This window comes from Castor canadensis, chromosome 9, assembly GCF_047511655.1.
Source record: "Castor canadensis chromosome 9, mCasCan1.hap1v2, whole genome shotgun sequence".
Classification (NCBI taxonomy): Eukaryota; Metazoa; Chordata; class Mammalia; order Rodentia; family Castoridae; genus Castor; species Castor canadensis.
The window spans coordinates 105,378,331-105,391,976 of NC_133394.1; the positions used below are offsets into that span (position 1 = coordinate 105,378,331).

General features: G+C 36.3%; 1 protein-coding gene and 1 pseudogene across 1 annotated transcript; one reads left to right on the forward strand and one right to left on the reverse strand.

The window, feature by feature from the left end:
* Nucleotides 1-9,910: 9,910 nt before the first annotated feature.
* On the forward strand, nt 9,911-10,027 carry LOC141411271 (small nucleolar RNA SNORA51; annotated as a pseudogene).
* A 25-nt stretch (nt 10,028-10,052) lies between these two features.
* Nucleotides 10,053-12,246, reverse strand: LOC109677052 (uncharacterized). Its single transcript, XM_074041092.1, is given in 2 exon segments — nt 10,053-10,657; nt 10,659-12,246. Coding segments are annotated over 2 exon segments (1,905 nt in total). The 5' UTR covers nt 11,975-12,246; the 3' UTR covers nt 10,053-10,068.
* Nucleotides 12,247-13,646: the final 1,400 nt, after the last annotated feature.

Consider the following 13,646-nt stretch of genomic DNA (forward strand, 5'->3'; position numbering starts at 1 on the left):
TTTTCATAGAAAATATATGCCTACAGGATATATAGGGGGACAGAAGTCTACTTCTTTAGGAGTTCCCATCCACACCTCTGCAGGGGTCCTCCCTCTGGTCATGCAAGCTCTCTTGGTTACTTTGATAGAGTTAATTTTAAATTACAATGCTTCAGCTGGTAGAGGAGAACTAGGTACCTGGGTTACAGGGCAAACAGGTAAGTCAAATGGATAAAAAACTTGGTCAGGGGCATTCTGGTGGAGAAGCTGCACCTGGAAAACCTAAATGTCCCCCATGACCTTAGCCACAGGTGGCAGTGGCGGGAGAACAATGGAGAGAGGGATGCCCTCTCCCACTGAAGTTTCTCCTCATCTGGGGATGCCTAGGTAAAAGGAGAAACCTCTGCTAAGGTGACCGATTTTCCCTTGTTTCCCTTTTTAGATGGGGAAACAAGCCTCAAGAATCCATCCAGGAAGGATCCCCCCTTTCCTGCTTATTAAAACATTGGAAAGACCTTAATCCAAAAAGTATTCAACAAAACCAACTCAATTTTACTGCACCCAGGCTTGGCCACAGTATCCTTGGGGAGATGAGGAAAGATGGCCAAAATGGGGAAGCATTAATTATAATTAATGTATAATTAATAATTAATAAATTAAATTGAAAAATTATATTCTTCAATGCAACCATTGCTAATTGAAGGTAATATGCAAGTTTCCCTTAATAGAGGGTCCATTGTATGAAGTGTTAACATAGAAAATCTGGAGCAGATTTAAAGTGCCCTACTCAATCAGTAAGTCATCAACTAGGGTAAGCAAAAGGTCCCAGAGAAAATTTATTCACCATCACTGAGGTGTGTCTTAGTGAAAAGAGATCCAACTTCTAGTTGTATATTAATTGCACAATGAGGTTTCATTTGCTCTTTCCATACATGCATAAAATATACTTTGATCAAATTCACTCCCTCTGCTACTCTTTCTTATCCCTCCCTTCACAATTTCTGTGAATTTCATTATTTGCTTTCATATATGCACCTTTTAAATGTGCTGATTGGACAGTACTCTGTAAGGCAGAAGAAAGACAGGAGATGAGAGCTTTTGCTCTATGGAATAGACTCCCAAACTTCAATGTAAGTGGTGGGTCCCAGAATGTCAGAGAAGCAGCAGCAATTAATTGCCAAGAGTCAGGGGAAGGTGAAAGCATAACATTTGAGAGTAGCATTCAAAGGAGTTACTGAACAGAGATCTTTAGTGTGGTTAGATTACAGAGGAAATTGTAGCACTTAAATATGAAGAAACCTGAATCTAAGTAAAAATTTTAGATATTAATTCTTTATCAGGTCACGCAATTCCAGGAAAGCAAAAGTGAAGGGGAAAAAAAACTAAGGTAAAGTTACCCATTTCTCCACTTCCATTTGGTTTATGTTGGACATGCTAACCAGTCTGGTCATGAAGACAAAGACAGGAAAATGATAAGGTCTAAAATCTCTCACTATTTAAAGAATGAATTCCACATGTAAAGTAGAAGAAAACCAATTCCTACAAACCTTTACACCTGAATAATTAAAGGGTAAAGAGTGTAGGGGAAACAGAAAAGGACAGGAGAAGTAATGTTTAGTAAATGAGAGGGAATTCAAAGAGAGTGCAATATCAATCTACATAAGAAAAGCAAGTGGCCAAATATATCAAATGCTGCTGATACTTTAAAATGTTGAGGATTTTAGCAAGGTGAAGATCAAAAGTCAATAAACACATTTGTAGAACAAGGAGCAAATATCTGAATAAGGGAGAAAGCAAAAAATTCAACAAGAATGAAAACTATCTTTTAATGTTTCATTTAATACAGACCTACTTGACCTGATAAAAAACTCTGTATCACCTAGGGAAACAAATGTAAATTGTATCTGTATCAGATGAATAACTTGGATGGTTCAGTCTAGGCACAATATAAAAACACAAGAGTTTTGCTTTAGAGGAATGAAATAAAACATCGTGGCAGCAGAAGGGAAAGCTGAGTTCAGACATGAGTTTGTTTTGTTTAGCTTGCTTACTTTCATGTGACTGATATAGTATATACTTAATGTGAAGAGACATGAACTTGCTAAAGGAGAACTGCAGATAAATGGAAATGTGCGTAGAATTGCTGTAGCCATATTCAGGAGTAGCCAAGGGAATATGAACTAGTGGTTAAGAAGATATGAACTGTGCAAGATAAAAGCATGGATAATTCATTCATAGTAACTTAGGAAAAGGAGAATGTTGGATATGAATACTATTTAAAAGATGTGGTAGGGACTATGGATGTAGCTCACTGATAGACACTAGCATTCTTAAGTCCCGGTGTTCAACTGCCAGTACTGGATGGTGAATTCAAGTATGATATATTTGATTAATTGTAAGAACTTTTGTAAATGCCAGAATGTACCACCACCCAGCACAACAATAAGGAAGAAAAATACGTAAAAATATGAATAAACATAAGATGTGGTGGTAGAAATGTGTAGGATTTCTCAATGAAGCAAAAATTTTTCAGAGTAAAATAGATGGATTTTCTGTTGCCAATAAAAATTTAACTAATGTGCTGGACCAAGTGATTATTCCAAAATTTAAAAATCAAATGGTTTCCCTCTTTAATTTCCAGAAGGGATCCTACATTGAGAATTTTTAAGTGAAAAGTAATTTTCTGCACATGGAACCCCATAAAATGAGTTTCTACATGAACGGTTACTATCTAAAATGAAGTAACAGGTTTAAAGTTTCCAGTTTCTACTATTTAAAAAATGGGAAAACTAAAATAGGGAGTCATTTACAAGAAATTATATCTAACAATCTTATGTAATATATTAGTACCTATACTACTTTTATATTCTTCCAGGAATTTAAACATATTGGTCTCCCAAACTGTACCACTAGTCAAGTTCTAGGTTTCAAATAAGAAATTTAAAGCTAAAACATAAGTTTGGAACATTTCAACTAAAACTAAAAGAGGTAAACACAGAAACAGTCTTTCACTTCCACCCTTCAACATCCCATCCTAGAGTAATTGGTGTTAACAATTACTTGTATATGGGGATACAAAAGAAATATTTATTTAACACCTGTTGAGATAAAAGAAGCCCAATTTGCATTTGAACAAAAACAGTATCAAAAGAAACAGAGGATCACAAAAAGGCAGTCAAGATATCTAATTTGCATTCTTTAAAATGTTTTTGAGACAGGGTCCAGCTAGGTGGTACAGGATGGCCTCAAACCTACAATTCTTTGGCCTCTTACCTCTTGAGTGGTGAGATTACAGGCATGTGCCATAGCTTGTTTATTTTTAATAACAGTTTAACAGCCCATAGCTTATTATTAGTAGCATTTTATTAGCTTCCACTGAAATTTGTAAACATGTCACAAAATAACATAGAAACCTATGTGGTTTATTAATTAATTTTAATTAATTATGTAGGTTATATTAACAAGGTATGAATTGACTGGTTAAAAGTACATATATTTTTAATAGATACTTTCAAATAATTTAAAAGGTACTGAGGCAATTAACATTTCTTCTATGACTGCTTTGAAAACTTCATTTCTTCACATATACTATAGCACTAGAAAGATCAATAATTTTTCTTTGTTCTTTAAAAATTGGAATTGATCTCACAACATAAAATTTCTTCTGGATATAAGTTAAGGATAAATTTTAAAATTTTAAAATATTTAAAATTTTAAAAATATAATCACTAAGTAAACTCTACATTTCCATAGAATTTTGTAATAATATTTAAATTTTATCTAAATTTTGAGAATTTTATCTAAGCTAAAATTGTAGGAAAGTGAAGAGGCCTGAAGTAGAGTAATTTTAATTATGCTCTAGTACAAATTCTGTACAAAAAATGAAAAAATTTATTTGACAAATCTCTTCTGAAGTGAAGAACTAGGGAGTAAAGTGTTGATCTATTTATTCTCATCAGCCAATTGGAGATTTATCTTTAGAAATTATAGATGGTATTTTGAACAAATAAGTGCAGAGTTGTGTATTCTAGAATGAAACCTGTTGGTGAGTTCCAATAAAATAATGCCAGCCGCAGCTCTGTTATGCCAATTGCTTGAGAGAATGATACTCCCTGCGGAGCAGTTTTCATAATTTTTCTTTAAAATGCTACAAGAGGGTTTCTCAATTATAATAAAGATCAGCTTGATTATAATTATAGAACTTTGGACAGGAAAATTTAAACAGAGTTCATCTAATTTATAATTGGAAGATAATTGTATTTGACATTACATTGAAGTCAATAAGGATAATTATTGCCATTAAAATGACATTAAAACCTTGTAATTTTAAAGGCACGAATTGCCAACTTGAATATTTGGGGCATTTTTCTTGCAAGTTGAACACAAGTACTTATGTTCTTTTAAATTAGCATAATAGTATGATGGAAATATACTTATCTGTGTCAAGACACTAAAACTATGCCAATCATTTTATGAAATAAGTTAATCGAAGATCCAAACTTCTTTTTTTACCGCAGCACATATGAAATTTAACAGTGTTTTATCTTGCTAACATTCCTGAATACTGTGTGATGCCTATTTTAGGACAGTAAGATGTTATCAGGACTTAAAGAATATTTTATCTTTTCCTTTCATATGTTGCTTTCAATATGAAATTCTATCTATTCCCAAAATATTTGTACCTTTAAAATACCAATTAAAATGAAGAGAAATGACATTACAGTGTATGATTATGATACTTCTAAGTATACTATTGATTTGAGTAGATGGTCATCGCAAATCCTAACTGAAATAAGTAGATTAATATTAAAAATATAGGCGAGGAGGCAAAGTCTGAGTTCATTTTTAAAATTTAGCAAATCCATCATATGCATCTTGAGAGGAATTTCTGGTAAAAAAAATGGAGATAAAACCATAATAAAGGAAGTACTGACAAATGAGGCATTCCTTTTCATTCTTACAAAGTAGTTCAATGTCAGAAGAAATAGGAGTGGAAGCATAAATTTAGTATGCACCTTTTCTAAGAAATTTAGAGGGACCTTCACTAGATGAGAGTAGGAACTCTGTGAAACCCTTGAACACATCACTTGGAATGATTTTCAACAATGTGCACTGATACATGTGAAAGGTTTTTTTGCTCAGAGCTACAAATGCCAAGCAAAGCTTTTCACACAGTGTTCATTTGGTAAGGCTGCTCCAGATGTGTCAACTCTTTGACCTTTTCTTATTTTTCTTTTTTTAAACTGGAAACATGATTTCTAAGCAAACCAGATTAAACTAGTTGCTAAAGTACATGACAAGAATGTGGTAGAAGGAATATCAGATATATCAGTGCATGTGTTGTTTAATTATCTCTTCATTATACGGAACCTAAGCTTTTTTAAAGTAAGGCCTCAGGCATGAGAAAATTTGAACTCTCCTTAGCATAGAAGTCCAGTAGGTGATTAGGCACTTACTTTATGTCTCTTTGATCCTCAAGATGTGCCATTCTTTTTTTTCAACCACAATAAAACGTTCTGCTATTCCAGCAAGGATAAAGAAGCAAGCAATCAGAAATAAAAAGAATGTACCCATCTCTTGAAAAGTAGGGGAGAGGAGATGAAGGAAAGCAGTGGAGGGCATAAATTCAAATTTGATATATTTGATACATTGTAAGAACCTTTGTAAATGTAAATGCCACAACAATAAAGGAAATAAAGTATTAAAAAAGATTTTAAAAAAGAAAGGTAGGATCCAGAAATCAAATATTATTTCTGCTGACAGTTCGTTGGAAACATTTGTATCCACAGATACAATTACCTGTAAAGGAACCTTTAAATGTATTTTAGAGAGTAGGGAGGGAGAGATGGTGTGACCATGTGGACAACTAATATTCCTTTTCTTACTTTTTTGTGGCTTTTGGGAGAGCAGACAAAAAGACAAACTATGGAGAAATATTGACAGGAATCAGTTCCTACTTCCATAGTTTATTACCTCTTTGATCTTGGAAAAGATACTTAGCTTCTCTACAGTCAGTGTCATCATATGCAAAATCTGGATAATAATACCAGCACCTTTGTAGAATTATCATGGAAATTATATGAATTACTATTTGGAAAGATTTTAGAACAGTGAATGCAGTGGTAGTGACCACATTATTGTTGGGAAAAAAGCTATATTTGGATTACTTGTTGTACTGTTTTATTTGGAATATACCAGAAATCATGTACAGAATTACACTGTTTCTAAAATAATGTGATTCAGATACTAACAACTTATACACACACACTCACACTTCATTCTTCTGACTGAATTGTAAAAAAATAAACCAATGATCTAACAGCCTTTTTACTTTAAACTAGACTTACCTCCATTAAACAAAGTATGGATGGATATACAGAGACAGAGCTCAAAAAAGGACCAAATGTATGATTTTTTGACTACTTAGAACATGGATAAAAATCTTTGTGCTTCTTCAACTGTATCATAGAAAAGTCAAACAAACAAGCTGAAGGGAAATTCAACTCAGAGCCAAAGAGAAATGACTGACATCACATATGTTTTTGGTGACAGTACCGCCTGAGTAAGAAGCCTGAACCTTAAAATTATAGAACATTTGGTCAAGGACAATATTGCTGTTGTCCAAATGTGTCTCTCCAAAATGTGTATGTTCAAACCTAGTAATGAATGTGAGTTTTAAAAGCTGAGGCTTTAGGATGGTGATAAAATCCGAAAGGGGAACCCTCATCAATAGGATTTGTGATCTTGAAAAAGAGGTGCTCAGGAGTTGGGAACAGTGGCTCATTCCTGTAATCTTAGCTACTCTAGTGGCATAGATTGGGAGGATCCTGGTTTGAGAAAAGCCTGGACAAAAAGTTCATGAGACCCTATCTCAACCAATAAATGCTGGGTGTGAAAGCATACAACTATCATACTAGCTATGCAGGTGGGTAACCTACATAGGAGAATTGCCTGGTCAGGGCATAAATGCAAGACAAGAAGGCTGAGGGCATGGCTTACCTGCAGGCCTGCCTTGCAAGCACAAAGTCCTGAGTTTAATTTTAGGAGCATTGAAAGGAATGTTTAAGGCTATCTCATTCCAGAGTAGATTTGATTTCCTATACCAGCAATCTATTCAATCCAAGACATTGTAATTAACTATGTATTTGTTTGTAGTGAAAGTGTTAGTAAAATTTATAAGGAAAGGAATACACTTTCAATAGACCAAAAGCAGGTTATGACTAGAGAGAGAAAGAGAATGGCCAGACACTGTAATTTCTAATTTAATTCTGTGGATGTCTTATAACCATAAAGCTAGTGCATTCAAACTCTATCCTCATTTCCATTATGCCTGTGGTCAACATTTCGCAGGATACCACTTTTTTTTCTTAATTTCTGAAATAAAAAAAAATATATAGCTATTTTACATAGGCCCCTGGCAAGTTAAAACTGAATAATGATATTTTATAAAAACACATGGAGTTACATATAAAAGCAAAAAGTAGATTGGTGTGTTAATAGGAATTTTACAGCTTTTATGAAATAATAAGCAATGAGTCAAAAAAACTGGTGAAATGATTTTATATACAATATCATTAAAGTATTATAATGCATGGTCATTTCCTGTACTCTAAATTTCAAGTGACCCCTTTTACTATCAGATGTTTTAATTGCTTCATTTAAACTGAGGAGAAAATTATGATTCTTTAGAAGCTTGTAGATACAGTATTCATGAAGCATCACTTCGTTTTCAGGTACCAAGTACTTTTATTTCTTTCATAATTTTACTAAGGTAGAAGTTTTGTCACTGAAAAATTAGCCAAAGAGTGCTGTCATTAAATTTTTTCAAATAAAAATCACTTATTCTCTTTGAAGTAGAATTTTTAAATAGATTTTTGAGAGATTACTAGTATACCCCAAAATATTTTATATCAAGGTTTCAAAAGAAACAAATGTTTTATGTTCAATGAAAACTTTTGATTAAAAAAAAGTTGTGTGAAACAGATGTCTCTAGACCTTATAAGAACACAGGTGAAGGATGAGTAATAGAATGTCAATGTTAACAATGAAAACAATGAAGTCTTGCTGCTTCACATCTTTCAGGAACTGTCAGAGCACATTTGTGACATAACATGCACAGTTAGAAAGTCAAAGATGAAGACATGCAGTAGTTCTAGGGTCAGATGCTGTCAGTTTGAAGCAAATTGAAGATTTTACAGAAATGGTCACATCAATCTTAGCTGAAATTATAAGTCATGAGAGTTGGGATATCAGTAACAAATCAAAATGGGCACCAAGTCCTGGTGCCCCTTCTGCGCTAAACACAAATGTTCCATCTGTTTTTCTAAGGAGAGGTGGGGTGAACCAAGGCATGGCCTCAGAAGGCTTTGGTGTTTAAGGTGGGTCAGCTACAGGACAAACTCGGGGCATTCACCATTTGTAAACTGGTGTAGAGGCAAGTGTTTCAGTATTTTCACAAATAACCTTCCTAGTGTTATTGGCTAATTTTATGTGATTAAAAAAACTTAACTACATCTGCACAAGCATTTGCCCCTTTTTGTCGTTGTTATTTTATTTTATTTTTTATGTACTTTAGCTTATCATTTTTGCATTTACTTACATGTGTATACATTATTTGGGCCACCTGTCCCCCCCACCTCCTAGCAGAACCTGTTCTACCTTCTTGTTCTCCAATTTTGTACAGGAAAATACCTAAAAGATAAGAAAAACATGGCGTTTCCTAGTTTGAAATAAAGATAGCTAAACAGGGAGATTCCTTGCATTGTTTCCATGCATATGTGTGTTACAACCCAAATTGGTTCATCTCTAGCAGACCTCTTCACTACTTCCTAGTCCCCTTCCCATAGTGGCCCCTACCAGTTTAAGATTACTATATTCATTACTATACAGTAAGCGTATCAATCACATTCAAGTTTTTGGTTTCTTTCCCTTTCCCTATTCCTCCCATGAGCAGTCTCCCCTTAGTGTGTGACCATGTCCAATAATATTACTACATTTGTTTTAGGTCTATATCTGCATTTGAGAAAGAATATGAAATTTTTGGCCTTCTGAGCCTGGCTAACTTTGTTTAAGTTGATGTTCTCCAGTTCCATCCATTTACCTGCAAATGATAAAATTTCATTTTTCCTTGTGACTGAATAAAATTCCATTGTGTATAAATACCACATTATTTTAATCCATTTGTCAGTAGTCGGGCATCATGGCTGTTTCCATAGCATGGCTATTGTGAATAATGTTGCAAATAAACATGGGTGTACAGGTGCCTTCGTAGTAATCTGACTCACATTCCTTCAGGTACATCCCAAGGAGTGGTATTGCTGGATCATACTGCAGATCTATGTTTAGTTTTTTAGGAAACCTCCATATTGTTTTCCATAGTGGTTGTACTAGCTTACATTCCCACCAGCAGTATATGAGAGTTCCTTTTTTCCTCACATCCTTGCCACCATTTGTTGTTGGTGGTGTTCTTGATGGTAGCTATTCAAACAGGAGTGAGGTAGAATCTTACCATGGTTTTACTTTGAATTTCCTTTATGGCCAGAGATGGTGAGCATTTTTCTTTTTTTTTTATCCATAATTTATTTATTTTTATTGTTGAGTTGGGTGGGGGTACATTGTGGCATTTACAAAAGTTCTTCCAATATATCAAATATATCATACAAATGATGAAGTTTGTTTTTTTCCAAAGAACTTAGGTAAGTTTACAACAGGTGGTTGAAGATATAGGAAGTGCCCAAACAGGGACTTAAAGCCCGGATCCTCAGATTAAAAGTGTGATGCTTTACCAACTAAGCTATTCAAGCCCCTTTATGACCTGACATTTCTAAATCTGTCCTTCCCCCAACTCCCTTTCACCCTGAATCTCAACAATTCCGATTCAATATGAGGAACTATTCAGGTTTAAGTTTCAATGCTTAGCAATTGAAAAAAATGTCTCCTGGTGCTTACCATAGGCTGTATTCTTACACTGTACAGAAAGAGGAGGCAAAGTAAACCTACCCCAGGATAGAACAAGGAAGATCAGTCTAAGAGGCACAAGGAAAAATGGAAAGTGTAAAAACCTGAATCACTACACTCAGGCATTGGTAGTCAAGACACTGATGCTGAGAAGGGCTGGGAAATGGTCACCGGAGAAGGGGATTTACCACTCTCATGAAGCCCATGGCGTCTCCAGACTCCATGTTTTCTTCTCTTATGGCCAGTAAGATTTGAACTCACTCTGAAAGCTTTCCCACACTCCTCACATGCATAAAGTTTCTCTCCAGTATGAACTCGCTTATGTCCAATCAGAGCTGAGCGCTGGCAGAATGACAAGCCACACTCACTGCATGTGTATGGCTTCTCACCTGTGTGGATTCTTTCGTGCTGTCTCAGCACTGAACTATGATGAAAGGCTTTTCCACACCCCTCACATTTGTAAGGTTTCTCTCCAGTGTGGATTCTTTGATGGATGGCAAGGCAGTGTCGATCCTGGAAAGTTTTCCCACAGTCCCCACATGGGTAAAGCTTCTCCCCAATGTGTCCTCGTTCATAAGCTCTGCACTTACACTTATGACGAAAGGCTTTCCCACACTCCTCACACATGTAAGGTTTCTCTTCACTGTGGACTCTTTCATGTTTGCTGAGCTCTGCCTTGATACTGAAGGCTTTTCCACACTGGGGGCACCAAAAGTGTTTTGTGTTTACTTAGGTCTGAGCTCCCACGGAAGGCCCTCCCACACTCTTTGCACTTATAAGGTTGTTCCTCGGTGTGGATTCTTGTGTGTTTGGTGAGATCTGAACTCCCACCAAAAGCCTTCCCACACTCCTCACATTCATATGGTTTCTCTCCAGTGTGGATTCTGCCATGGGTGGTAAGGGAATGCTTACACTGAAAGGCTTTCCCACAGTCATTACATTTGTAAGGCTTCTCCCCTGTGTGGATCATCTGATGTACATTGAGACAGTTCCTGGTCTTGAAGGCCTTCCCACAGTTCTGGCACTTGTGAGGCTTCTCCACACTGTGGGTTTTCATATGCCGGCAAAGCGATGACCTACTGTTGAAAGCCTTCCCACACTGGGTACAGTTAAAGGGTTTCTCCCCTGTGTGGATTATCTGGTGCATAAAAAGTTGATTTCTGGTTTTGAATGCTTTTCCACACTCATTACACACATGGGATTTCTTATTGGAATGAATTTGCTCATGGAGAATTAGGTCTGAATGCCAGCTGAAGTTTCTGCCACATTTGGTACATTCATGGAGTTTATGTTCTGTAAGAACTCTATTATATGAATACATTTTGAGTTCAGATTGAAGTTTTTTTCCCAGTGCCTTCTGGTTCTTTCCTTTCTTGAAGGTCAATTCCTCAGAGTCTTCTTTCTCTTCTTTCAATTTCTCTCTTATGGGTGTTATCCATTGGTTCTCTACTTTGACATCTTGTACACAAAATTCTGGAATCTCAGGATCCTGGGAAACAACTTTTAGAAGACTGTCACATTTTACCCAGCAGAATTCTCTGTTCTCAAAAACCTCTTGTTCTAAACTTGCTGTCTTATTCTCAGGCCATGTCTTGCCAATTGACACTGGATAGGTGCAGCTCAGGGACTCCTCATCATTTGGATCCTGAATACAGGGTTCTGCTCCTTGCTCCAGATGAGAGATCAAAGGAGGTTTATGAAATGGAAGTCCAAGGGATACCATGTTCCCATAATTTTCCAACATTACATCTTTGTAGAGAGCCTTCTGAGAGTAGGTCAGACTTTGCCACTCCTTGGTAGTGAAGTTTATAGCTACATCCTCAAATGTCACTGATTCCTGAAACAGTATGTTCCTGCTGTCTTGGGCCTGGTTAAATATGGTGTCTACTCCTGGCAGGTTTCCTGGGCTTCCATCTTTAGGTAAGGTAGGGTATTGAGTTGGCAAAGATTTTTCTTGAACTAGCTGGGTATCTGCAGGAATCCAAAGTAGCTGGCCTGGTGGTCTTGGACTCTCACTTGACAGCACAACCTGCTGCATCTTTTCACCCAGGTTTCTTTTACAGTCTTCCACTCTCCCTGCTGGTTAGCTCCAGCTACTAAACAAGTTAGGGAGTTGCTCCTGTAGATGTTAGCCTCCTTCTGGGGACACCAGTTTGGTGTTCCCAGGCAAAGGGCCCTTGCTGACCCACTGGGCAGCTGCTGTTTGGTTTGATGTGTCAAACATTGCCCTGGGGTTGGGGCTCATCAGGAACATTAAGTCAGGTGTGACTTCACATCTTGTTTTCCCACATAATTGGTAAAGAGAAGAATGTGACCTTTCTAACTGCCCTTAGTTCATTCCTTGCCTTCTTTTGATTTCTTCTTCATAGAGCAGTCTGAGTGGTCCACTTGCAACTTAAGTTGGATCTTTTCATTTCCCTCTGCTCCAATAACTCAGTTTTACTTGTTTTACATTAATTATTCTTCTTCTCTATAGTGATTTATCATTTTCCAACATGGTGCACAAGTTACTTATATATCATGTCTAGTGTTTATTGTCCTGCCACTCTTGCTAAAATGAAGGCTCCTGAGCTCCATGAGAGCGGATACTTTTGTCCGTCTTGTTCACTTTTGTACTTCTCAAACAGCGCCTGCATGAGTTCGCTGTATTAAAAACTGGCTGAATGAAGAGAATTAAAAAAAAAAATAAGGGCGTGGGGGGGGGACTTAGAAGTCCCTGGGAGCAAGAGTGGGAGGAGATGGGAGAAATGGCAGGGAAAAGTCCAGACTAGGGGGAGGAAAAGACAACGGCCCCTTTCCCAAACATGGCACAAACCACCACCCTGTCCCACCCAGCGACCCCGGGTGCCCTGGTGAGAGGCTGCATTTAAGCGACCGAGGTGGCAGTGCCAGGCCTCGGGGACCGGGAGACCCTCGGTCCTCAGGAAATGGAGCTTTCATGCGTTTTTAGTGGTTGGGTTGAGAAAAGTTGGCTGGGAAGGAGGATTTGAAAAGAATATCACTTTTGTATTCTAGGTACAAAGGTATTGATGTTCATGTATTAATGTATTCAAATATAAATAGATTTAAATGAAAAATATAAATAAATTAAAAAATTGACCTGGATTTCAAATACAAATCACAAAATATCTGTAATCCGAGTAAAAGGTATCTATGAAAGTATATTGCTAATGCCATGTGATGTTGAACTTTGATTATTTTCCAAGATAGAGAAAGGAACGTGGGTGTTGATTTCACTTTTGCCTTTTCACTATTAAGTTGATGGCACTAGCTAAGGCAGTTAAAAAAGAACATTTATAAAGATTAGAAATAGAATTGTAAAGTCTCTAAAATAAAATAAAGCAAAATGCTTAATCTTATACCTATTAATTTAAAATAGAATGTCCCAGAATTGACAAATAGGTATTTTTTAAAGTCAAATTATTTACCATTTTCCCAAATTAATTCTATCTTTATTGATATTAAAAGGGTATTTTGAATTAAAATTTTTATAATAGTATCAATAAAACACATGAATTATACACTATTATGTGATTTTTAAAATGCCACTCCTGGGCTGGTAGAGTGGCTTAAGTGGTAAGAGCACCTGCTTTGCAAGAGTGAAGCCTGAGTTCAAATCCCATTGCCATCAAAAAAAAAAAAAAAAAGTCACTCCTCTCATCCCTTCTCAGATTTGCATTTTCAATTTATAGGAGTGATGAAGCAAATGA